General features: G+C 37.9%; 1 protein-coding gene across 1 annotated transcript; it reads right to left on the reverse strand.

Annotated features, from left to right (window-relative positions):
* Window positions 1-1,720: 1,720 nt before the first annotated feature.
* On the reverse strand, window positions 1,721-24,907 carry LOC121378619 (peptidyl-prolyl cis-trans isomerase-like). The gene is made up of 5 exons (XM_041506880.1): window positions 24,741-24,907; window positions 12,751-12,781; window positions 11,417-11,602; window positions 6,025-6,100; window positions 1,721-2,089 (listed from the first exon to the last, which is right to left on the reverse strand). The coding sequence occupies exons 1-5, from the start codon at window positions 24,903-24,905 to the stop codon at window positions 1,957-1,959; spliced, it is 591 nt and encodes a 196-aa protein (XP_041362814.1). The 5' UTR covers window positions 24,906-24,907; the 3' UTR covers window positions 1,721-1,956.
* Window positions 24,908-25,348: the final 441 nt, after the last annotated feature.

Genomic DNA, 25,348 nt, shown 5'->3' on the forward strand with positions numbered 1-25,348 from the left:
ATGAAGGAAGGAAATGTTTTATTTAATGACGCACTGAACACATTTTATTTATGGTTATATGGCGTCAGACATGGTTAAGAACCACACCGATATTACGAGAGGAAACCCGCTGTCGCCACTTCATGGGCTACTCTTTTCCATTAGCAGCAAGGGATTTTTTGTATGCACCATCCCACAGACAGGATAGTACATACCCACGGCCTTTGTTACACGTTGTGGAGCACTGGCTGGAACGAGAAATAGCCAAATGACCCACCGATGGGGATCGATCCTAGATCGACCGCGCATCAAGTGAACGCTTTACCACTGGGCTAGGTCCAGCCCTATTTACAGTGCGTGTGCTGAATGCAATAACAGTCAACATGAGATTTGGGGACCTCCCCCAGAAAGAAAATGGGTTAGGTTTAGGGTTAGGGTTAAAAAAAATTATACAGTAAGGCCAAACAAAAAAATAGGTGTTTCCGGTCGACCGACCGTCCCTAGTTTACACCCCCCCCCCACTAATTTTTTTCTCTCTTGAACTGAAAAAAAAAGAAGAGAAAAATAAAAGTAAAAATAAAAGGACACATCATCACCAAACAAGAGTATTTCCTTCCTTGCACATTGTTTACGTACTATTATACGATACATTTTGCACATGTAATTCCCTTCCGAAAAACATCGAGAAATTATGGAAAATCTTTTGTAATAGAGTTCCTTCCCCTGATTAGCTACCACAGAACAGCTTAGGGTTGCACTATACCAATTCATTTCCGGCTTGGTCAAAGTTCGTGGTGCACCGAACTTTTGATAGAGAAGTTAACACCACAAGTCCTGTGATTGGTTATAAATGTGAGTGTGTTGGTTGTAAAAAAATGTTTCATCTGGGCTAAAAATGTATGCAATTTTATTTGATGTAGTACCACCGTGTCAAGTAGCCTGTAAAAAAAAAAGTACTCAAATTTTGTGCGAAACTAGGAGTGTTGCAGAAACATCTGGTTATACCGGAAATGAGCCATGAAAGGTACCATTTTCTGCAGTTAATACTTTGAGGTAGGGGTTGTAGTACTGATATTTATGGGTCACAGTTTGGTCGATATATTGCATATAGTGTTTTTAAACACAAACGTTAACGTGGTCGCCTATGGGATTTGAATTGGTATAGTCCAACCTTAGTCGGTCAGGAAGTAACCGAATGTACGAACATAGCCTTGGTACAGGTTATTTCGATTAAATATAATCGTATCAATTCAGCTTAATTCTCGTCTTCACTTAAATCAACAGGTCTTATTATTAATGCATCTCAAATGTTTGCATAAAGTATTTAAATTAAGAACAACGAAATTAATACAAATGTCCCATTAATTTAAGGAAATACACAAACAGTGCATACCAATACTACTACTACTACTACTACAACGACGACAACAACAATAACAATGATAATGATGATAAATAATAATAATAATAATTATTATTATTATTATGATAGTATTCAATTTAAAAAACAACAAAAAAACAAAACAAAAAACAACCTACCTACCTACCCTAATTGTTTTGGGGATGCAATCGGAAACACACCTATTTTTTTGTTTGGCCTAATGATGTCATTAATTTTTTTCAAAACCTGCAAAACATCTGGGTATGCCATATCCATTATACTCTGGCAGAAACCCTAACTGAAGATAAATATTTATCTTACAGTGTATTAAAATGTCCAATAGAGTGAAAAACAAGAAAGTTGTTTATCGAAAATGGTTTTATTATTTAGTACAGAGTGTATATGTTTTGAGTATAAGTTTTTAAGTATAAATGTGGGTTTTTTAAACTTCACATTTTATATTTTAACTGCTTCAAGTTAAAAGATACAGATAGAGTTATGTCCAGAATTGTTTCTCAGATAATTATTCCTTGATTACAGAACAATGTCAGTTTGCATTAAAAGCATGGCTAAATATATTTGTTTGTTCTCGTCGGTTATAACTGTCCACTCTTGGCTACAACAACTTTTTTTGTTGGCTTGCCCGACTGGGAGCCCACTTTCTCGACTGTCTGAACTACATCCATTCCTTCTATCACCTTCCCGAACACCACGTGCTTGCCATCCAACCTAAATAGAAAAGAAAGAAACATTTACTGATGGAGAACATTAATTTTCAATCTTTTTGACAACATCCGTAACATTTTCGATTCTACAACGGTTCCAAACAGAGTGTGCTTGTCATCCAGTCTAAAATAGGAACAAGGAAGATTTGCTGAAAGAATTTACTGAACACACACACACACACACACACACACACACACACACACACACAGCCACAAACTACACACAGACACGACTTAATTAACTTTAGGCCAAAAAAAAAAAATCATTTGTTTCCGGTCACCCGACCGACCCTAAATTTTGCCACCGACCCTGAACTTTTTTTTTTTTCTGCTGGGGTTGGGTGGGGGGGGGGGAAGCGCACATAGAAGTTGTGGTCATGGATCGACAAAGCAGACGACAGAAGTACTCGAGTAGGATAACTCTTACACGTCAGTGTGTGTGTTAAATGGAGGTTGAGGGGTTCGTGGGGGGGGGGGGGGGGGGGGGGGGGGCAGCAGCGATGGTTTTTATACACCCCCACCCCACTTTTTGGCACCTTCTTACGCCGTGCCCTGGACCCAATCACTGATGTTGTTAGAAACTGGACCCAGACTAGACATGCCTGGACGTTGAATGGATATGAGCATAACTAATTTGTTTGAAATTGGAATCATTAACCAGTATTCTACGTTGCGACCAAAATGGTCGCCAATGCGACCAAAATGTTGGCGTGGTGACTGACTGAATTTATTATCGTCGCCATCTGGCGACCGACTCCAAAAACGTCTAAGTATTAAATTATTTGCCATGTGCGTTCAGTCCTAGCAGCGAAAACAAATGAAATTTGTTGACATCATTGTGCAGTCGGAACATTTCACTATTTACGGAGTTGTCTGATTGATCACTGTGAATTCCGTATTAATTGTCTGTACAATTCGGAACTCATCGTTGATTTTAGTAATTTGGCGAAAACGATCAAGATACTTACAACACATTCATAAATGATACAAAATGAGTAGTGTCGCACTGTGGCGAGTAACATTTTAAGCTTGGCTAGTAAATTGTTTGTCCACTAGCCAAAGAAGAGTAAGTTATAAAACCGAGTGTAGAACACTGTTAATAACATGTGCTCTTATTATATCTATAGGTACCACGGTAATTGGCGACACACGAGATCGCATGACAGTACGGTAACGTATGTGGCGATTAAACGGCTTTTATTACAAACTGCTAAATACTGTAGGCCTATAGAGGAAAATATATCGTATTATTTAACTCCAGTCATCTCATACATTGTAGGTTTATTTTCCCAAAACAAACACGTGCGATCTCAACAAAACAATCGAGGATTTCTCGATACCACATGCACTAACTAACTACAAGTCATCGCGGGTTTTTTCGCATGCAAAGGTGAAGGGTCATTTGAAGAAGACGTGGTACAATTTTCGTTGTTGGCTACTGCTTAGGCCTAGTACCCAATTTTTTTTAATATACACGGGTGTAGCCTGTAGGAAGATACCAAAAAGTGGGGTGGGTGGGTACACACACGTATACAATTAATATATAAACCATCAATGCTGCTACAAAGTACCCCCTTCCCCGCTTCCTACGCCAGTGATGTATAGGCCTATCAACTGCTGAGCATGGGTAATAATTAAATAAACGGAATATTCAAGAATAACCACAAACATTAAACAGTTCACATTTATTTCAGTGTTTCAGTTAATTGGGAATAAATTAATTTGGGTGATTTTAGCATGGGTCCGTTCAATAGGCTAATAAACATTAAAACTATAAGTCCGTCCCACAGGGAACGCCTTAGCCCGAGTACTCTGACTGTAAGAGAGCTAGACGGACATTTGAACATAAACACGCTCTCATTATTTATGTCCAAATGTCCGTCTAGCTCTCTTATAGTCAAGAGTACTCGGGCTAGGAACGCCTTTTATATTACTATGAAATTTACTACAAGTTATTCATTTCTAAGCCGATTGATTTGTAAATTGCACACAAAATTAGTACTGTTTTATTATTTCCAATACAAGTTGGACAAATCTGTGAAGTTTTTTGTGCAGTCATCTACTGACTGGATAAATATGTGAACTTTTTGTGCAAACATCTATTGACCAACTTGGACAAATTTGTGCAGTCATCCTCAGATAAAACTGGACAAAGCTGTGAAGTTTCTGTGCAGTCATCTACTGACTTTTATTGGTGAAAGGAATAGTTTGAACTTTTTTTGTTTTCCTGTCTTTTGAAAATGGCATGTGAAACTTAAAACTGACATTGACAGTGAAATAGTTTTTATTTCTCTCTGGCTGCAAAGAGTAAACTAAGATTTTTCAGACAGCTTGCCTTCATGTCTTTCATCTTGAGACTGAGTTTTTCTCTGGCAAACATATTTAAGGTAGGGTAACCTTTGAACTAAAAAAAAAACACCTTATATACAAAAGAAAAAGAAAGGATTATTTGTTGAACAACAGTTCAGAAGATTTTTCATCTATGGCTATTTCGTAAAAAAAAAAAAACATTACAGAGAAAGAAACACATATTTTCCCATAGACTGGACAGAAAAATATCTGGGCGTTTGGTACAAATCATAACATTCATAGATAACATGGTTGGAGGAGAAAAATACCCACACTGTAATTACAAAGGTTGGTTCACATATCATCCTTTCAAACTAGTGTGACACAAACTTTTTTTTTAAATGAAGTAAACTGAAGAAAAGAAATAAGGCATCACATAACTAGCATTATGTGAGTACTGCTAAAGCAATACATGTTCCCTACTGGGCCCAAACAATGTTCCGTATCTCCTATTTTTCAAGGGCCATAACTCTGTCAAAACTGAATAAATTGCCATGAAAGTCAAACTTGATCTGTAACAGTATATGATAAAGTTATACACAATATTTTAGGTCCATATCTCAAGTCAGTGTTCCCTTTCTTCTTTCTCTCAATATATTTTACGAACAAGTCCTGTTTGTCATCTTATCATTGTAAATATCCATTGTACGAACGACAATAATTCCTCATATGCTGTCACCTAATTCAGGGCTTGTAGAATCTTTTATAAAATCCACTAGCCATAGGATCAGTGATTTTTAAAATTTACTAGCCACAATTTCAAATTCACTAGCCCTACTTTACTAAATAAATACAATTTTACTAAATAATAATAACAATCAGATGTGTCACCTAAAGAGGGAGATAGAGCTTACAAACACTAACATTGGGGGTTGGAATGGGGGCAGGATATTCAAATTTACAAATTAGACTTAACTGCAATATTTGACCTCTTTTTTTTTCACTAGCCGTCGGGCATGGCAATAGTAGTTATTTACTAGCCCAACATTGAATATCACTAGCCATGGGAGTAGGGCTACCATAATCTAGAAGCCCTGCCTAATTTAGCCTGAATGTATTGCATAAAGGTTAAAAGTTTCAAATTTACTGATTTTCTCTTGATTACTAAATTACCAAGGTTACATCATTTCCTTCATGCTAACTGACTACTTCATAACTCCCAGTTTTGTCTTTTAAAAACTGGTAAGCAAACACGCCCTACATATACTGATAGAAAGAAATAAAGGATCACACAGACAGCAACAACAAATAATGACTGCATCAAAAATCAATTCATATTTTCAGAAATTGACTGGGAACATATAGGCAGCACATTCAGCACTACAGACATTCAATCTCACATTACAACTTGGTATCAAATACACACATTACTACCGCTAGTAGTGAATTAAATTTGGTCTACAATTTGATGTGTTCCCTTATTTCTTTCCATCAGTATATTTGGAAGAACCTCATATTCAAACTTGCCACCACAAATGTAAAGTCATGTTCTTCCATTATGCTTTGCATAAACAAATTACGTATTTCATCAATTTTGGAGAACGTGTTTCAACAGAATGTCATTTCTACAAGTTCCTATTGTCAACTTACCATTCAGTTTTCACCGTGCACAAGAAAAACTGAGAGCCGTTGGTACCAGGACCAGCATTTGCCATGGACAGAATTCCTGAAATTAAAAAACGTGTTTGATTTGTTTCAAGACTCTCCACATGGAAACAGCAGGAGAAAGGTATCTTGCTCACCTGATGATAATTTCTTTCAAGAAATGTCAAATATGGAAAGTAGTTCCATACACTCATATTTTAAAAATATCATCATCATCATCATCATCAAACAAAGCTAAGAGACAAAAGGAGAGTACAAATACATTCCCCACTGGTCTCCTGTCCTGGAGATGTCTAGTTTCTAGTTGAGCAGGGCTCACCCTGGATCAAAAATACCTGTAGCCAAAATATTAGCCAAATGGAATTTTTATTAGCCATATTGAAAATGCTTTAGCCAAATTTGTTTTACACAGTACTGTAGAGAGTATTTATATATGAATATGAAAATGTATCAAACTGGAATAAATAGGAATAACAAAACCTCAATGGGGGTAGGGGCAGTGGCAGTTAATATATTACTTCGATTATTCAGCGGGGGTGGGGTTGGAATGGGGTTATGCAATATCTTCAGAGTTTGAAGCCAGTACCAATACACCCACACCCACTTCTAAGGCCTGTGACATTAAATTAACAAACATACAGAAATATGGGGGTGGGTGGATGTTTATGGAGGATGTTGTTTTTTCTTTCTTCCTTTTTATCCCCAAATAAAAATTTGAGAGCTTTTTTTTTTCTTTATATATATATATATATATATATATATATATATATATATATATATATATATATATATATATATATATATATATATATATATATATACTCTTCAAAAAAAGAAACGCAAAAAGGTACAAATGGGGTTATAACTCCGATTTTATGTTTCCTACCGGTTCATGCTTTGTGAATATAAGGTCATTGCATGTCCCAAACACATTCCCACGGTTACATTCGATAAAACGCAGCTACTGTACAATAAAGTTCCAAAATGTGAATATTCGCAAAAACGCAGCCACGTGCAAACCATGTCACCACTGCACGTGCAACATGAACACCGACAGTATAAAAGTGCAGGGTGTTCGCTTGCCTGGCCTCTGTATCTGGCCGACAGTTGACAATCCAGGACATGCCACGTCTCAGTGAACCGCAGAGAAACAATGCCATCGGCCGACTAGACGCAGGCGAATCCAGAACGGCCGTTGCCAGGGCATTCCATGTGTCCCCAAGCACCATCTCCAGACTGTGGGACCGTTACCAGCAACATGGATCAACACGTGACCTCCCTAGATCCGGTCGACCACGGGTCACTACCCCCGGGCAGGACCGCTACATCCGGGTACGCCACCTTCGGGAACGATTGACTACTGCCACCTCCACAGCCGCAGCAATACTAGGTTTGCGCAGGATATCCGACCAGACCGTACGGAACCGCCTACGTGAGGTAGGAATTCATGCCAGACGTCCAGTTCGAGGTGTCATCTTAACACCACAACATCGTCGACTCCGACTGCAGTGGTGCCAGATTCATCGACAATGGCCTCAACTGCGATGGAGACAGGTGTGGTTCAGTGACGAGTCCCGATTTCTGCTCCGACGTCATGATGGAAGATGTCGCGTGTATAGGCGTCGTGGTGAACGTTATGCGGCAAACTACGTGCAGGAAGTGGACAGATTCGGCGGGGGTAGTGTCATGGTGTGGGCAGCCATCTCACACACTGGCAGAACTGACCTGGTCCACGTGCAGGGCAACCTGAATGCACAGGGCTACATTGACCAGATCCTCCGGCCACACATCGTTCCAGTTATGGCTAACGCCAACGCAGTGTTCCAACATGACAACGCCAGGCCTCACACAGCACGTCTCACAACGGCTTTCCTACAGAACAACAACATTAATGTCCTTCCTTGGCCATCGATATCACCGGATTTGAACCCAATTGAGCATCTATGGGACGAGTTGGACCGACGCCTCCGACAGCGACAACCACAGCCCCAGACCCTGCCCGAGCTGGCAGCAGCCTTGCAGGCCGAGTGGGCCACCATACCCCGGGACGTCATCCGTACTCTGGTTGCTTCAATGGGCATGCGGTGCCAGGCAGTTATCAACACACGCGGAGGCCACACCCGGTATTGACTCCAGATGACCTTGACCTTGGTGGTGTGTCCTATCACTTACTCACAATGGACTAGAGTGAATTGTGAACAATCCTGCAACATTTGGTAATTATCGGACTCACCATTCAATAATTAAATCAATTCTCCAAATGTTACGACAATGTGGTTTTGCGTTTCTTCTTTTGAAGAGTATATATATATATAGAGCTCATTATTTCTTTAAATAGCAATCTTTATGTTAGTTTGAATTGCTTTTTTTTCCTGCTTTTTAAATGACCCATCAATTCCCCACCCCAAACAATTTCATAATTTGTGCCATGTTGTTGCTGTTGATTTCAGCTTTGTGTTAAATGCTTGTTGTGATTTATGCTTACAAAATACCTCGGCTAAGAATGCTGACTTCACAGTATACTCCATTTATTAAATAAAAAACCCCAAAAACCCAACCTTTAATAAAATTAAAATTTATGGTCTTTTTAAAATCCAGCTAACTTATTAAATGTCACCTCACAGTCTTACAAATTTGTATCTAAAATGATCTAAACTAATTTTATTCAGTGTATATTTAACTGCAATTTCTACAATTTAAATACTGGATTTTCATTTCCGGCGATCGCGATCTGCATGTGTGCATGGTACGAAATTAACAAAGACAAAGGAATAAACAAAAACTGCAGTTAGGTATTCATTTTTTCTACAAATTAACATCAAGATTTACTTTTGCGTAATTGTATTGTTTAATGTCCGCAATGATGTCTCTTGACACGCGGGTGTTGGCTGACTCTGAAGCATGACGTATATTCGCACCGAGAGCTGTCTCAGTTCAGCCAACGAATGTTCTTCCTAACGTTCGTGAACTATTTGATTGGTGTTCGTCGTGTCCATTTGGTTTAACGTGAAGCACACAAACCAGTCTAGCGAACGTTTTGTTTTCGTTCGGTCTGGCTGAACTCATCCCTTGAGACAACCTACATGTCTTTCAGCCCTGAACTGGCATGTGTATTCAAACTGACACGCATTGTCAGTCTGTTTTTATTACTTTGGTTCAAAGATTTTACAAAGTAAAAATAACAAGTTACAGATTTTCCAGACATTTCTGTCATACATGTTGAATGCATGCTGTTAAAATTAATAACCGTGATTATTAAAATAAGTAAACATTATAAGGCCTACACTGTATTCTGCATGACCGTTTTATGTTACCGGTCGCGAGATGGCTATTACGCTAATTGAATATTTGGTAGTATTATTACATTTAAGGTGCCGGGATAGATTATGTAACCGTTTGTTCACATCAGAAGACAGAAAATGGCTTAGCCCAAATTTTAGCCACTTGCAAATTTTATTAGCCATTTTTTGTAAAAATTAGCCAATGGCTAATTTGGCTACCGACAGCGCGAGCCCTGGTTGAGTAGTATGCATTGAGATTTTTACACTGTTGCTTTACATAATTATATAAGTTAACATTTTACCTTTTCTGACACCCAATAGCCGATATCTAGTTTCTAGTTGTGTAGTATGCATTGAGGTTCTTACACTGTGGTTTAACATAATTATACAAATAACATTTTACCTTTTCTGACACCCAAATAGCCGATGTGTATTTTTGTGCTGGGGTGTCGTTAAGCATTCATCCATTCATTCACATTGAAGTTATGAGTGTTTTTAAACTAAGGTTTTCAACTGCAAAACTGATTTCTCAAAGCGTTCCTGGTCGTCGTAACGTTGGTAGAATGAATGAATGTTTAACGACGTCCCAGCACAAAAACATACATCGGCCATTCATAATTGAGCGTCAAACAAAGGCAAGCATATGAACATGATTAACATTTGTAGAAGCTCAAAGCTCCAACTTCAATTTACTTCTTAATAATTAAATACATTTTCGCACATATCCTCAAGTAACCGTGAACCAGGCTATTAACAGGAAATGATTTCTGCACATGCGCATTGTAATGCACAATCAATTTGATGAAATAATGTTTTACCGTGTTCACTTTGTCAAAACCAACCAACAAATGTTAATATCCTGTCGGAGCATGTCGGAGTCTTATGTTGACATTCTTCAGCTACTCCCGTAAACGGGTCTATTGTTTTTAAGAGGGACTCGTGTCACGCGACGTCACCAAAACTCTTATGCAATGAATCTGCGAAGCAGACGAGACCGACTATGACAGCAGTGTAAAACTTTTGCACAGTGCAAAATGGCGGTCGTGTATTAATTTCCTTATGTATAAAACTATTTTAAATGTAGAAATCTACTCGTCTTTTCCTCATTTGTGCACTTTGTTTTTTGGAAGGTTTTTAATTCAACAAAATTATTTTGATGTCAGGGTTCAATCGTATGCAGATTTCTTAAAAACAAATCAAACGGAAATAGACCAGTTTATGAGGTAGCGCGGTTCACGTTTTTTCACAATACGTACATAATTATCACTAATAAAAATACAATTTGGACTCTTACAAATAATGACTCAGACAATGATATTGTAAACAATAAATTGTACTAAGCTTAATATTGTAATTTGGGTTATTAAAAGAGTTCCACAAAATCTCACACATGCAGCAAACTCACAACAGTCTTTTTAAATATCATTGTTGTAACAGACCACATTACATTTGTTACTTGTACACCCAGAGCAGGCTTAAAGGGACATTCCTGAGTTTGCTGCATTGTAAGACGTTTCCGACTAATAAAATATTTCTACGATTAAACTTACATATTAAATATATTTTCTTGTTTAGAACACCAGTGTCTGTATATTCAATGCGCTTCTGGTCGTCTTAACATTTGTAAGAAGCCCAAACTGGATTTTGTCTTCAAATAATTTCGTACATACGAAAAAGTGTTTTTTAGGAAATAAAATGAAATTTAACCCAGTGAAATATTAGAACGATCAGAAACACATTTAATATACAGCCACCAATATTTTATGCAGAAAAAATATATTTGATATGTACATACAATCGTTAAAAAGTCTCTGTTAGTTGATAACATCTTAAACATTGCACCAAACTCAGGAATGTCCCTTTAAGGATCCGCGGGGCCTGTAGCACAAATAACAGCAGGACCGCCTTCCCAGTATATATATTTTGCAAGCCCTCGGGGACAGGGGGAAAATAAATGTACACCACTACGGGACCCCCTGAAGCACAGGGCCCGTAGCACGTGCTACATGTGCTACTAGGACAAACTAACTACACGGCTAAACTGGACGCCAGCTTCTAATCTGAAACCCGGTTTGCATAGTATGTACGGTTCTCACCAGGTCCCGTGTGCTTCAGCTGGAAGTTCTCGTCGGCAAACTTGGCTCCGTAGATGCTCTTGCCTCCAGTTCCGTCGCCCTTAGTGAAGTCCCCACCCTGGATCATGAACTGGGGAATAACTCGGTGGAAAATACTGCCCTGGTAGCCGAAGCCCTTGTCACCGGTGCACAAAACACGGAAATTCTCTGCAATGAAATGTTTCAAATTTTATTGAATAAATCAAAACGCTAGGAGAAAATACATGTTAAATGTAACTGTAGATTTTTTAACATTCAGAACAAACTCAAAAGTTAGAAATATGCCCTACTAGTTTGTGGATATTGTCAGAAAAAATCCAAGTACGTAGTTTTATAAATATCCAATTAAAACTAGTAGAAAACATAAAAAAGATGAAAAGTTGTTGGACAATGGACACACACTAGACAACAACTGTACCAGAAAGGTTCTGCCAATGAAATCCTAGTAGAATTAAAAATAATGTGCTATCTGCATCTCGTATTACCAGCATATACCAGTATCTTTAATGTAATATGAATAAATGTTGTCATCCAGATTCGTGCATTTTAATTAGGACATACACCAGTCACCCCCCCCCCACCCCAAACAAAAATGGGAGCCCATATGCTCACTCACACTCTCTCACACACACTCTCTCTCTCTCTCTCTGTCGGTCTCTCTCTCTCACTCTCTGTATCTATCTAGCTCTCTCCGTCTCTCTCTCTCACTCTCTGTATCTATCTAGCTCTCTCTCTCTCGTCTCTCTCTCTCTCCCTCCCCCTCTCCGGTTTCGCCAGTGCTAACAGGAGCGTATTGTGGTCTGGATCGGGAGGTGGTGTAGAATATGAACCCAGCGGACCCTTTTGTCTTCATTATTTTCCTGGACACATGTATATAGTCTAATATTGCACTGTAAGTCTCAGCGGGTAGTGGGGGTTTGTCTCACACACATACACACACATCCAGCTTACTCCCATGATAACAGCTCCATTGACGAATGTTATACTGAAGCTAGAAAGATTTATTGTAGGTGACATGATAAAAACATTATTAAGGCAGGTGCATGTGCAGAAATTTTAGCAGGGGGTCATAACTGTGGATTCAAATGAAGTTTATAGAGGGGGTTGAGACATGCTCCCCTGGAAAATATATTGGAAAAAAGAAAAGAAAATATGCTTGAGCAAGGAGGAGGGTTGACCCCCAAAACCCATCCCTTCACACGCGCCTGTAAGGGCACTTCGTAAATATTTTTGTCTATTAACTAATTACATAATTCATGACTAAAATTGTTAGGCACAAGTTACAAGGGTATTCTAAGACTGTGGCCAACACTCACCTGCTGTTTTCGGTACAACATCAGCTCTCAGCTGAAAAAAGAAGAAGAAAAGGTCTTAATTTAAAAATATTAGCATACATGTAATGGAGCGGATTGTGTTAAGAATTGTTACCACACTCCACACACCCACTGGTCTAACATGCGAATTGACACTGGTCACTATAAAAACTACTCCACACCATACTTGTTGGCATAGTCCGATGCCTGTTTTGAACTACAGTAGGTCTTAAATTTTATTGCTTTGTTTTGATATGAATCCATTGAATTTTACACCTAAATTTTATTTCCTAAAAAGTATGCTAATGAACAAATTCAATATGGCTGAAATTAGCAATTTTGAGGTTGTCTTATTTGGTAGACAACTTAAAAGGTGTGATAACAGAAATACATGTATGATACAAAAGAATTAAACTAATTTGTAAAAATATTAGTTATTATTATTTGCAGCAATTCCACGTTTATTTCGAGTATATAATGCACCACAAGCTGTTGGTGCCAATCATCAACAGAGGTGACAGTAGATTTCGGGACAGGATGGAAAAGTTTTATTTAATGACGCACTCAATACATTTTATTTATATGGTGTCAGACATATGGTTAAGGACCACACAGATATTGAGAGGAAACCCGCTGTTACCACTTCATGGGCCAGGGGTTCAAAAATTATCAAACAATTTACTTGCCAATCAGATATTCACTTGCCCCATATATTTTTCCACTTGCCCATACTTCTTAAGGTAACCAATTGTGTAACTACTCTTATTTAATTTAATACAGTGCTTAATAATGTAATAATATTGAAAGTAATTGGTTTGATTGCACAAATAAAGAATTTTGCCAATAGGTTACAACACTTACTCAGGAAGTACTAAATGTATATGTCTGTCCAGTAGTATCCACTGTCTTCTCTATTTGTTGATTTAAACTTTATTTTTTAAATAGATTTTATGGATTTTGGCCCATGTGTCATTATTGTGAGTATATTATTTAATATTCTCTGCCCCAAAACACTTCTCTGGGATGTTTTTACCGTTTATAGCTGAGAAAAGTCTCGCAAACAGCCGTGGCTGGGCTCAAAGTAAACATGAGCTCTGTTTATGTTTTTAAAAACTGCATGTTTGGTAAACAACAGAGGGTGTACATCGATTGCAGCCTTGTATTTTTAATTTATTGAGCATAAATTAATATATTCATGTATGCTTAGAGAGAATCGCAACATTATGATTATGGCATAGGGCTAATGAAATCTAACTTGTCACGATTTTGACGTAGGGCTAATGAAATCTAACTTCACCTTACCCGTTCATTTTACGTAGATTTACATTTGCAAAGTACTGAAAAACATTAAGTATGTTTTTGCTACAAGGTTTATGATATCTAAACTAAAATATATCTTGCAACATTTATAAGAACACAGTTCATAATATTTATGCTTTGTTCAAGTGAACTCAGAAATCATAAATGTGCTTTACACCCCCGTTCATTTGCAAAGAGTAGATGAGTCCACCGTCTAATATAATTTGAATATGACAATTTTTTTAAGGATTAAACATTTTGATTGCATTCACAAGGCATGTAATATGATCATGTATATTTTATTTTTATTTAAAATACACCTGCGAAGTCACAGTATTGTTTCAACGCTCCATTATTTTTCAGTAATGGAGAGATAAAACCCTACTTAATTAACCCACCAAAATCATTAGTGTTAATTTCCATACTAACATATAATTATTCACATAAAATTATTACTCAGTTGTGTATTTTAAGTAGGGGAATATCCTCGTAACTCTCCATTCCTGAAAAATAATGGGACTCGTCTCATTATTTTTCAGGAATGGAGAGTTACTCGGAAATTCCCCTATACATAAGCTGTAAAGGGTATTAGACGCTATTTTTAAGTTTGAAGATCATCAAACTGATTACTTGTTACTTGTATGAATTCAATATTTTTTTGTGTTTGACATATTGCTGCTAAGGAGTAATTCAGACTTCCAAGACTTGGGATTCAGTTTGACACCACCCATCAAATGGTAATCCTTAACTGCTGGTAATCCTTAACTGCTCAGTTGACTATAAGTTTCGAGGATAATGATTTGGAGATGGATGCCACAGAAAGATATATTTTTGAATAAATATATTTACCTGTACCAGATTGTATGGTGATTAATATGTAAAGACCCTCTCTTTGAGAAAAAAGAAAATGTTAGGAAGTATTCTCATAATAAATATTAAACAAATTGTGCGAACTGCAATCTGTGGTTTAGTTTTGTTTTATATATACTCTTCAAAAAAAGAAACGCAAAAGCATACAAATGGGTTATAACTCCGATTTTTTGTTTCCTACCGGTTCATGCTTTGTGAATATAAGGTCATTGCATGTCCCAAACACATTCCCACGGTTACATTCGATAAAACGCAGCTACTGTACAATAAAGTTCCAAAATGTGAATATTCGCAAAAACGCAGCCACGTGCAAACCATGTCACCACTGCACGTGCGTTGTCTGCACGTGCAACATGAACACCGACAGTATAAAAGTGCAGGGTGTTCACTTGCCTGGCCTCTGTATCTGGCCGACAGTTGACAACCCAGGACATGCCACGTCTCAGTGAACCGCAGAGAAACAATGCCATCGGCCAACTAGACGCAGGCGAATCCAGAACGGCCGTTGCCAGGGCATTCCATGTGTCCCCAAGCACCATCTCCAGATTTTGGGACCGTTACCAGCAACATGGATCAACACGTGACCTCCCTAGATCCGGTCGACCACGGGTCACTACCCCCGGGCAGGACCGCTACATCCGGGTACGCCACCTTCGGGAACGATTGACTACTGCCACCTCCACAGCCGCAGCAATACCAGGTTTGCACAGGATATCCGACCAGACCGTACGGAACCGCCTACGTGAGGTAGGAATTCGTGCCAGACGTCCAGTTCGAGGTGTCATCTTAACACCACAACACCGTCGACTCCGACTGCAGTGGTGCCAGATTCATCAACAATGGCCTCAACTGCGATGGAGACAGGTGTGGTTCAGTGACGAGTCCCGATTTCTGCTCCGACGTCATGATGGAAGATGTCGCGTGTATAGGCGTCGTGGTGAACGTTATGCGGCAAACTACGTGCAGGAAGTGGACAGATTCGGCGGGGGTAGTGTCATAGTGTGGGCAGCCATCTCACACACTGGCAGAACTGACCTGGTCCACGTGCAGGGCAACCTGAATGCACAGGGCTACATTGACCAGATCCTCCGGCCACACATCGTTCCAGTTATGGCCAACGCCAACGCAGTGTTCCAACATGACAACGCCAGGCCTCACACAGCACGTCTCACAACGGCTTTCCTACAGAACAACAACATTAATGTCCTTCCTTGGCCATCGATATCACCGGATTTGAACCCAATTGAGCATCTATGGGACGAGTTGGACCGACGCCTCCGACAGCGACAACCACAGCCCCAGACCCTGCCCAAGCTGGCAGCAGCCTTGCAGGCCGAGTGGGCCACCATCCCCCGGGACGTCATCCGTACTCTGGTTGCTTCAATGGGCAGGCGGTGCCAGGCAGTTGTCAACACACGCGGAGGCCACACCCGGTATTGACTCCAGATGACCTTGACCTTGGTGGTGTGTCCTATCACTTACTCACAATGGACTAGAGTGAATTGTGAACAATCCTGCAACATTTGGTAATTATCGGACTCACCATTCAATAATTAAATCAATTCTCCAAATGTTACGACAATGTGGTTTTGCGTTTCTTCTTTTGAAGAGTATATATATATATATAATTTTGCCTCTTTTTATATATATATATATATATATATATATATATATATATATATTTTTTTATAATTAAAATTTTATTTGAAATTTTATTTTGTATTATTATTATTGTTCTGTAGGCATGGGTTGTCTTATAATATTTCTTACTATTTTTTATCTGCCTATGCCTCTAGAACAGATAAAGCTTTGTGAATATATTTTGTGTGATAGTAGAATAACTAATGGGCGGGTTGTGTAAGATATGGGGTGTGTGTGTGTGTGTGTGCAGAAGCTTCAAGTTTGATTTCCAACAGTTGTTACCACAGCACATGAGTTTATAATTTATTTAAACACTTGTACTGGCTTAATTGGCAAATATTTTACACTGTCCAGCTATCCTACTTTTTCGTACTTTTTGGTCTTTGTCCTATTTTTCCTACTTTTTCTTCAGAATACTAGTACTTAGTTTTTCGTACTTTTTTGTTTGAAAATGCCACGAATTGCTGTTAAAGTGTGCATATTCCTTGTGTTACAAAAGTCATCAGTTATGGGAATTATTTTAATTTTTCTTGGCAGCAAGATATATCTCCCAATTTGTGGCACCATATAATCTCAACATATTAAAATTACACCCTCAAAGCCAACATATTTTCCAATGATTAATATGATTATAATGTACAATATGTATGTATGACTTCAGAATCTACAATACATTATGGAAAACTTAAATTAATCATGTTAACTCTGTTTTACTGTGCATCAGCATTCCTATGCATGTAAATATGTATATTGATTAATTTGAAATAACTGTATAACGTGACCGTTAAATAAGATTCACATTATTTTTATTACGGTATGTCTTGTCAGAACGGAGACGGGCCAATATGTCAGTATACATAACTGGAGGGCTAAAGATGTGGTCCCCACCAACCCAACCTCTTTTTTTCTTTCTTTTTTTTTAATTTCGTGTATGGCTTCGGTTTCATAAACAGGGCAAGTGCCGTATATCGGTTGATTCTCTTGTTCCTCAGCATATCGGGATTCCATTAATATAAAAGTCGAACAACAACAACAAAAATTAAGATGAAAAAGAAGAAAAAAGAAACAAACAAGACATTTTAATTTATCAGTTCTGACCAGAAAAACGAGTATACGATGTTTTAAATGTTCTTTTCATTGCATTTGACGTTCACTTCCGGGTTCTTGTGCTTCGATAAAATTTACTAAAGTAAAAATGGTTTCGTCGATTTAAATCACGTTGTCATCGTAAATGTACCCTGTAGTGAAATACTTGAATGTCTCCTCTTGTCGGCTTTTTATTTAAACAACGATATTTGTAAATAAATTAAGGCAAAAACGTAATCGGCAGATCGGTTGATTTTGCTATCGACCTATGCGAATTGGCAGCCATTATTGAAAGTTTGTCTAACCTTGCATCACGTGTCACGGTGGGCGTGGTTAACTCGTCATACGGAGGGGTCAATTATATAGTCACTTGTAATCGGGCATATGCAGTTAACATAATTACTTGCCCGGCATGAAAATTCCACTTGGTACTCTTTTCGATTAGCAGCAAGGGATCTTTTATATGCACCATCCCACAGACAGGATAGTCCATACCACAGCCTTTGTTACACCAGTTGTGGAGCACTGGCTGGAACAAGAAATAGTCCAATGAGTCCACCCACGAGGATCGATCCTAGACCAGCCGCGCCTCAAGCGAATGCTTTACCACTGGGCTAAGTCCCGGCCCCTTTTGGGACAGAGTAGAGAATGATACTAGTATTTGAGAGTAGCCTATTTGACAGTAGCCTATTTGACAGCCTACCAAAGAGATCTCATGGGATATTCATGATACACAAACGTAATATTATTAAGGATTTACTTGGCTGGTTATCTAAAACTTGAAATTTAAATAATGAGTTGCATTAAAAACAACAACCAACCCCCTCCATTTTTATAACTTCTGCTTGTTCCAAAGTTACTGAATAAAAATTAAAAATCATTCTATGGTGTTCTGTCCGGCACGCTTTCTTTTAACCCCATTATTTTGTGGTGTAAATAACAAACTTGACTTGAAGACAAGAAGAATGATGGTTTAATTTCGTTATTTCTTCTTTCTGCATTTTGTTGAGACCTGTCGATCACTGGCCAATAGTTTCTGTTGTATGACGTTATCGTCTCATTACACATATATAGAAACTACATTTTGTTCCCCATTTTATTTAGTCTCCCGTCCGTCATGTCCAATCTGTTACGGAAGTGGGTTTTGTGAGAATCGGATGCTCACTCGAATCATGAAGGTACTAATATCAAGTTTAGACAAGATAAGAGTTTAGTACCATCCCCTGTGCATGGAGTTAAGCCATCAGACTTAAAGCTGGGAGGAACTGGGTTTGTATCACGGTACCGGCTCCCACCCCACAGCGAGCTTAACGACTCGATGGGTTGGTGTAAAACCACTACACCGACTTCTCTCTCACTAAGCACTAAGCTAATGTCCTGCTAATATGCGGGGTTCCAAAAGGTTTGTTTGTAGCAAAACAGTAATTACAACCATAATCCTAGTTTGTTCCACTGTAACATGTTTCTGAACAACAGAGCATTTTTGATTACATACCCTAATGTTTGTTGTAGTTCAAACCGGATTTTTCGTATGCACAAAAAAAAAAAAAAAATACTAAGTGCAATGAGTGCTACAAATATTAACATAACATATAATACGACCGCAAATACACTCTCAAAACAAGAAAGTGTATTTAATATGTAATTTTAGTGGCCAAAAAGACAGAAACATCTTATAATGGCTGCAAACTCAGGGTGGTCCCTTTAACCTTTAGACTACTGGATTAATTTTTAACAAAAACCACGTTGAGTGGGTACAAGTTTATAATTTTTACTCACATATATTCACTTAAATGTTTCATAAATACATGAAATAAAGTTCATATATGAATCGGTAAGTATTATTTTCGTGTCTTTTTTTGTAATTTTTATTATTTTAGATCGGCTAATGGTGATTAAAATTAGGCAAAAAATCGAAAAAGTTGCGTTTACTTACGGGCATTTGTGGCCAGGTGTCCAGTATTTATGTCCATTATTCCCGATAACAGTGGTTTTCTGACCAGAATTTTTTTTTAAACCCGAACTACGATTCATATTGCAATATTTGGTAATTTTCGTTGTTGGTAAAATGATCAAATTTATTATCAAATTAGCTGTTACAATCAGCTATCGATCCCTGAAAATTACCGCGACGTGCAGCCATTGTTGTCAAGCGAAAATACTTGCCGAAAACCACTTTTTGAACTCAAAATTTCAAGGTATTTTCAATTGAAAAAATCAAAACAAAAACCACCATTTTGAAAAAAAATCTTTTTTCTTTAATTATATTTCCGTTTCCGGTGAGTGTCGTGTGCAAAACGGCGGGAAATATGAATTGGGGAATGCACTGTATACAGTGTACAGTATATCGACTGACGTGACGTCGGGCGAGATATCTCGCCCGACGTCACGTCAGTCGGTTAATATTAAAATAAATAATAACAACAACTGTTTAAAATCCAATAGCCGATGATTAATCAATCAATCAATCAATCAATGCGTTAGATCTACTTCTAATGGTGTTGTTAAAGCAAACCGGCAGACATTGCTCCCAGTCCGTGAATTCTCTTATACTACATGTACATGTAGTTCCTGGACTAATTGTTAGCGTAAGACTAGTTCCTGGACTAACTGTTAATTTATAGTGTTTAATTATCGAAAGATCCATATTCCAGTGAGGGTAGTAATTAATCATACATTTTATTTTTTTCAAGTCGGAATCTGAACCAGGCCCTTATGAACCGGCAAAACCTGTATCCCCAACTTAATGACGATATTTTTTGTTGGTCGTACTCTATAAATGAAGATTTGAAAAATCTAGCTTGTTAGGACCTGACACTCCCCTCCCCCCATAGCCACACAAGAAGCTGTATCCACCTTCCTTCCACTTAAGTCTAGTAGAGATATCGTTAAAACGCTGGTGACATAAAGACTTCCTGGATGTGAACAAGCAAAATATGTGTGTGCCCATAACCGGACATGGCGCACCAACAAACCTACCGTATTCCCTCTAATATACGAGCAATCACTTCATCCATGCAATGTACATAAGTTCATAACTTTCTATTGTTACATGTTTTAAGCACCAACTAGGGCATCATTGGCAAATATAAATTTGATTCCATCATTATGTCATTTCGGGCATACCGAATTATTTAACCATACATGGTTATGTCACTGTCTAAATAACAGTACGAGTCAGGGTTTCTGCCAGAGGGTAAAACGGGTATGGCACCATGCATACCCAGATTTTTTTGTTTTAAAGGTATCCTTTTGACAAAATTAGCTACTCTTATCATTATTGTATGATTTTCTTAACCTTAACCCTAAACTTAAAGTGCTGTGCCAGACTATACACTAAAATTTCAAATTCCACAATTAAATGCTTTCTTAATTCATTGCAATAATATTTTACACCGATATATAAGTCAATAATTACGAAAATGCCTCATAAAAGTATTAAAACATCACTCCCGTAGAACACTGCCGGAAACGACCGAGTAAAATTCTCGGTAAAACCATTTGCCTGTAAATAGCAGTGACGTCACGAAGGGAACGCGCTTCACAGAAACCTACCACGAGATGACTTTCAGCGCAAACAAAAGTGGGACCGACAGCGACTGCCAAGCTTGATCATGCGATTCTTCTTTCGATGATGAATAGTGTAGTAATGACGACTGGACTAATATTTGTGCAACACAACAAATAATGCCGTATCAGTTTGAACCTGGAACATCTTCCGACGAATCACCGGCCCGACAGATGACGATGAAAATGGTTGTGGAGACAGCTGCTTACCACTAATTTACAACTTTTATTCTTGTTTTGTTCTTTAGCTTTTCGTGCGAATTATTTTGCTACACTGTATGTTCTAATACTTGTGATGTAGTAGAAAAGACGATAAATAACTCTTGATTTCTACGAGTCAAGTGGACCCGATATCGGTAATTTTAAGAAATAAACAAAAACGACTTTTAGTCCGTCCCATCCATGAAGATGTTTTCTTTGTGTGAATAATTTCAGTTTAGTTTGACGTAAAAAAAAACCAGTAAGTGTTTTGGAAATAACAAAACAATACTATTTTTTTGTGTGCAGTTGTGAAAACAGTCTGCTCAAAAATAAATAACTTATAGCACATTCCATAGTATGAAAAAAGGTTTTCTCTGTGGGAGGTATAGTAAAATTAATTTAATGTATTTATAGTCTGTTTACAGGGAACACCTTTTTTCATACTATGGAATTTACAAGTCATTTATTTCTGAGCCGATTGTTTTCTAAGATGCATAGAAAATTAGATTTTTTTTCTTTTTTCTTGTTTTTTTTTACAAAAAACCCCTACATTTTTGAAGGATGGGACGGACTAGGCTATAGATACTTACTTGTCTGTACTTTATTGTTTTAATGTTCTCGAACTGTAAAGAAAAATCTCACAAATGAACGAGATGCAAACGACAACAAATCGGATCTCGATGATTGCACGAACCGTGCATGAGAAAACAAACTGACCGGAGTTGAAAGCATAACGCAATTTGGGACATTGACGATATGCACCTCAAGGTAGTTTCAGTGTGGATGGCGTCGGCTTGTTGTCATTTGTTTTGTGTCGCAGAAAAATTGTTGGTACAGCATCTTTTTTAAAAGCCATAACACATGGTATTCCCATATCTCGCTAAAGCCGACAAGCCAGTTTGGACGAATCGAAACTAAAGTGTCTTCTGTCGCAACGGTCTCCGGCATTTTCTTCCTGTCCAGTATTTCCACGTTATTTTAATCAAATTCACACACAGCTTTCTCACAGCAACATTACTAGGAAATGTGTGAAGACTAAATTTATCGGTTTTTGTATTGCTACAGCCGCCAACAACACGCTGTTTAACCATAATAAACACAAAAGAAGCAATGAACAATGGCGCCGACTATCGAAAGGAGTTCCCTTCGTGACGTCAAGGATCAAATCTTAAGGAAATTCCCGAAACGAATTCAGCTGGTTCTGTTTTTAAATGGAAAATATACCAGTATATAATTTTTTTACATTTTTTCTTTTAATTTTCTAATCATATTAAATAATATCTTGATTGATATAGTTCAATACATCATACATCTGGCACAGCACTTTAACCCATTTTCTTTCTGGGGAGGCCCTCTATACCTCCTGTTGACTGTGGTTTCAAAGGTTTTACCGAGATTTGTAACAAAATTTTAAAAAGGTTTTAGGTGTTACATTAGTCACTTGTCATCGGGCATATGCAGTTAACACAATTACTTGCCCGGCATGAAAATTCCACTTGGCACGGGCGTCGGGTGATGGGATTTTTGAACCCCTGATCAGTTACGACCAATTAAATCTGCAATTGAGGACGATAGTGGACACAAAAGACAGAATGACTGTTGGATCACATGACAAATTTGGCACGAAATAAGTCGTTTTTTTCAGTCGGAGATTGCTGAATCTATTAAAAAAATGTTTTCATTACTCAAAATTAGTCAAATATAGCAGAGTACAGGAAAATAAAACAGGGGCGCTGAAAAATAAAGGAGGGCAATAGAATGTGAAAGGAGGGCAGCAAAATACAATGTGGGGCAGACCGCCCTGCTTAACCTTCTGACTGCTGTATGCAAGATATCTCGCCCAGTCGACATACTGTACACTGTATGCAGTGCATTCCTCAATTCATATTTCCCACTGTTTTGCACACGACACTCACCGGAATTTTTTCTTCTTTTTAACAGGAAGTAGTTTATTTGACAGGCATGCTAGCCTTTGTTGTTTTTCAATTAAAAATACCTTGGAATTTTGAGTTCAAAAAGTGGTTTTCGACAAGTATTTTCGCTTGACAACAATGGCAGCACGTCGCAGTAATTTTTAGGGATCGATAGCTGATTGTGACAGTTAATTTGATAATAAATTTGATTGTTTTACTAACAATGAAAATCGCCAAATATTGGGACATATCAATGTCTGACGCCATATAACTGTAAATAAAAAATGTGTTGAGTGCGTCGTTAAATAAAACACTTCTTTCTTTCTTTCAATACAAAACGTTACAAACCCTTAAAACCAATAATTTTGCTAAGTCTTACGATATCTGGAGAGGGGATACAACCAGGACAGAACAGTTGGAACATGTCCAGGAGAAGTGAAAGAAACGCACTCCAAGTCTGTGAAATTTGTCATGACGTAGGCATTGTTGTGCTTCGAGCGACATCTACCGGTGACATCAAAATACTAACTTTCAAAATTATTTCAAGCAATTGGGACATGGGGATTCCCATGGTATTTATCGATATAAAACCTTCTTTTTCACTCCATTTGATAAAAACGTGATCTATGTGTGTTACAGATTTGTAGATTAACCAAATTATAATTTATTATCGCTGGATGGAACTAGGGTGTGTGGCTTTAATTGATCTAAAATATCATAAAAATTATAAAAACCCATGAAAATAATACTTACCTATTCAAATATGAACTTTATTTTATGTACTTATAAAACATTTTTAAGTGAATATATGTGAGTAAAAATTATATAGGGGCCTACTTGTACCCACTCAATGTGGTTTTTATCAAAAATGTATCCTGTAGTCTAAAAGGTTAGGCCCTAGTAAATGTAGCAGCGAGAACACAAATTCTGTGACTGAATGGTGGTTTAATTACTAACCACTGAACGGCCCACGCACTGATCCTTCAATATGTTTAGGTCCAAATTCACAAGAGAATCAACAGTGAATTAGGCCCTATAACCCTTTTTTGAAAGAAAGAAAAAAAAAAAAAACGACGGGCGTATAACAGAGAAAATACGGTACCGCCGGTAGTAGGTCCATTCATTGCCATTGGTATAGATTACAATTTACACCGGGCACAACTACCCTCCCACTCTGCTCAATTCATTGAATTCAAAACGTTTTTAATAAGGGTTTTGTCGGTCGTCTATCGTGTAGCTGGACAAAGCAATGTCCTGTCGCCGACACTAATCATGACCACAATTGGGCACAAACTAAACAGGCATTTTCTCAACGGCCTCCATCACTTTCCAAAATATCTAGGTCAAATTATCTATTCACACATCGCCCTTAATTTTTTATTATTTGTATTCTCAATATCAAGCTTTGTAACATACCTCCATGACAATCCTACCAGCGGGCTGGTTGTCAATAGTTATATCAAAGTAAACTTGGGGGTTCGCCATGTTAGAAAACGAACTTGCAAAAACTAAAGATGAAAGTGGAACGATGTTCTTCCGAAATCCAACAGATAGCGCGCGTGTTAAAAAGGCGGCAGTCATGGCGTGTGTTCGAGTAGTGTTCCGGGACAGCAAGATTACGAGAATGCATGCTCGCCAATGTTAAACAGGTACTCCGAAACACAACACCGTACCTATTATACCGCTCCAGCCTTCAATTAAAGGTGTTTGTTCTCTGCTTTGATTTTTTATATATTTATTAAATTTAAAAAAACCACAAACAAACAACATATTATCTGGGGGGGTTTTTGTCAATAGTTTTTGTTTTTTCACAATAACAGTAACAGAATCACGGTACTTAGGTCTTTTTCTGAAGACAAAGTTTAAATATTTTTGTCTAAGGGTGTTACTGTCGCCTTGTACCAGCACTCGCGGACCATGGATAATTTGTGTCTGTGTGGGGTGTGTGTGTGTGTGTGGGGGGGGGTGTGTGTGTTTACACACACACACACACACACACACACAATGTATATAATTATGATTAT

Source organism: Gigantopelta aegis, chromosome 8, assembly GCF_016097555.1.
Source record: "Gigantopelta aegis isolate Gae_Host chromosome 8, Gae_host_genome, whole genome shotgun sequence".
Classification (NCBI taxonomy): Eukaryota; Metazoa; Mollusca; class Gastropoda; order Neomphalida; family Peltospiridae; genus Gigantopelta; species Gigantopelta aegis.

Coding starts and splice junctions, on each gene's coding strand:
- LOC121378619 (XM_041506880.1), bottom strand. CDS start 24,905: ATGACTGCCGCCTTTTTAACACGCGCGCTATCTGTTGGATTTCGGAAG. Junction 11,603..12,750: donor TGTTGTACCGAAAACAGCAG/GTGAGTGTTGGC, acceptor ATTTCATTGCAG/AGAATTTCCGTGTTTTGTGC. Junction 6,101..11,416: donor GCTGAAGCACACGGGACCTG/GTGAGAACCGTA, acceptor TTTTAATTTCAG/GAATTCTGTCCATGGCAAAT.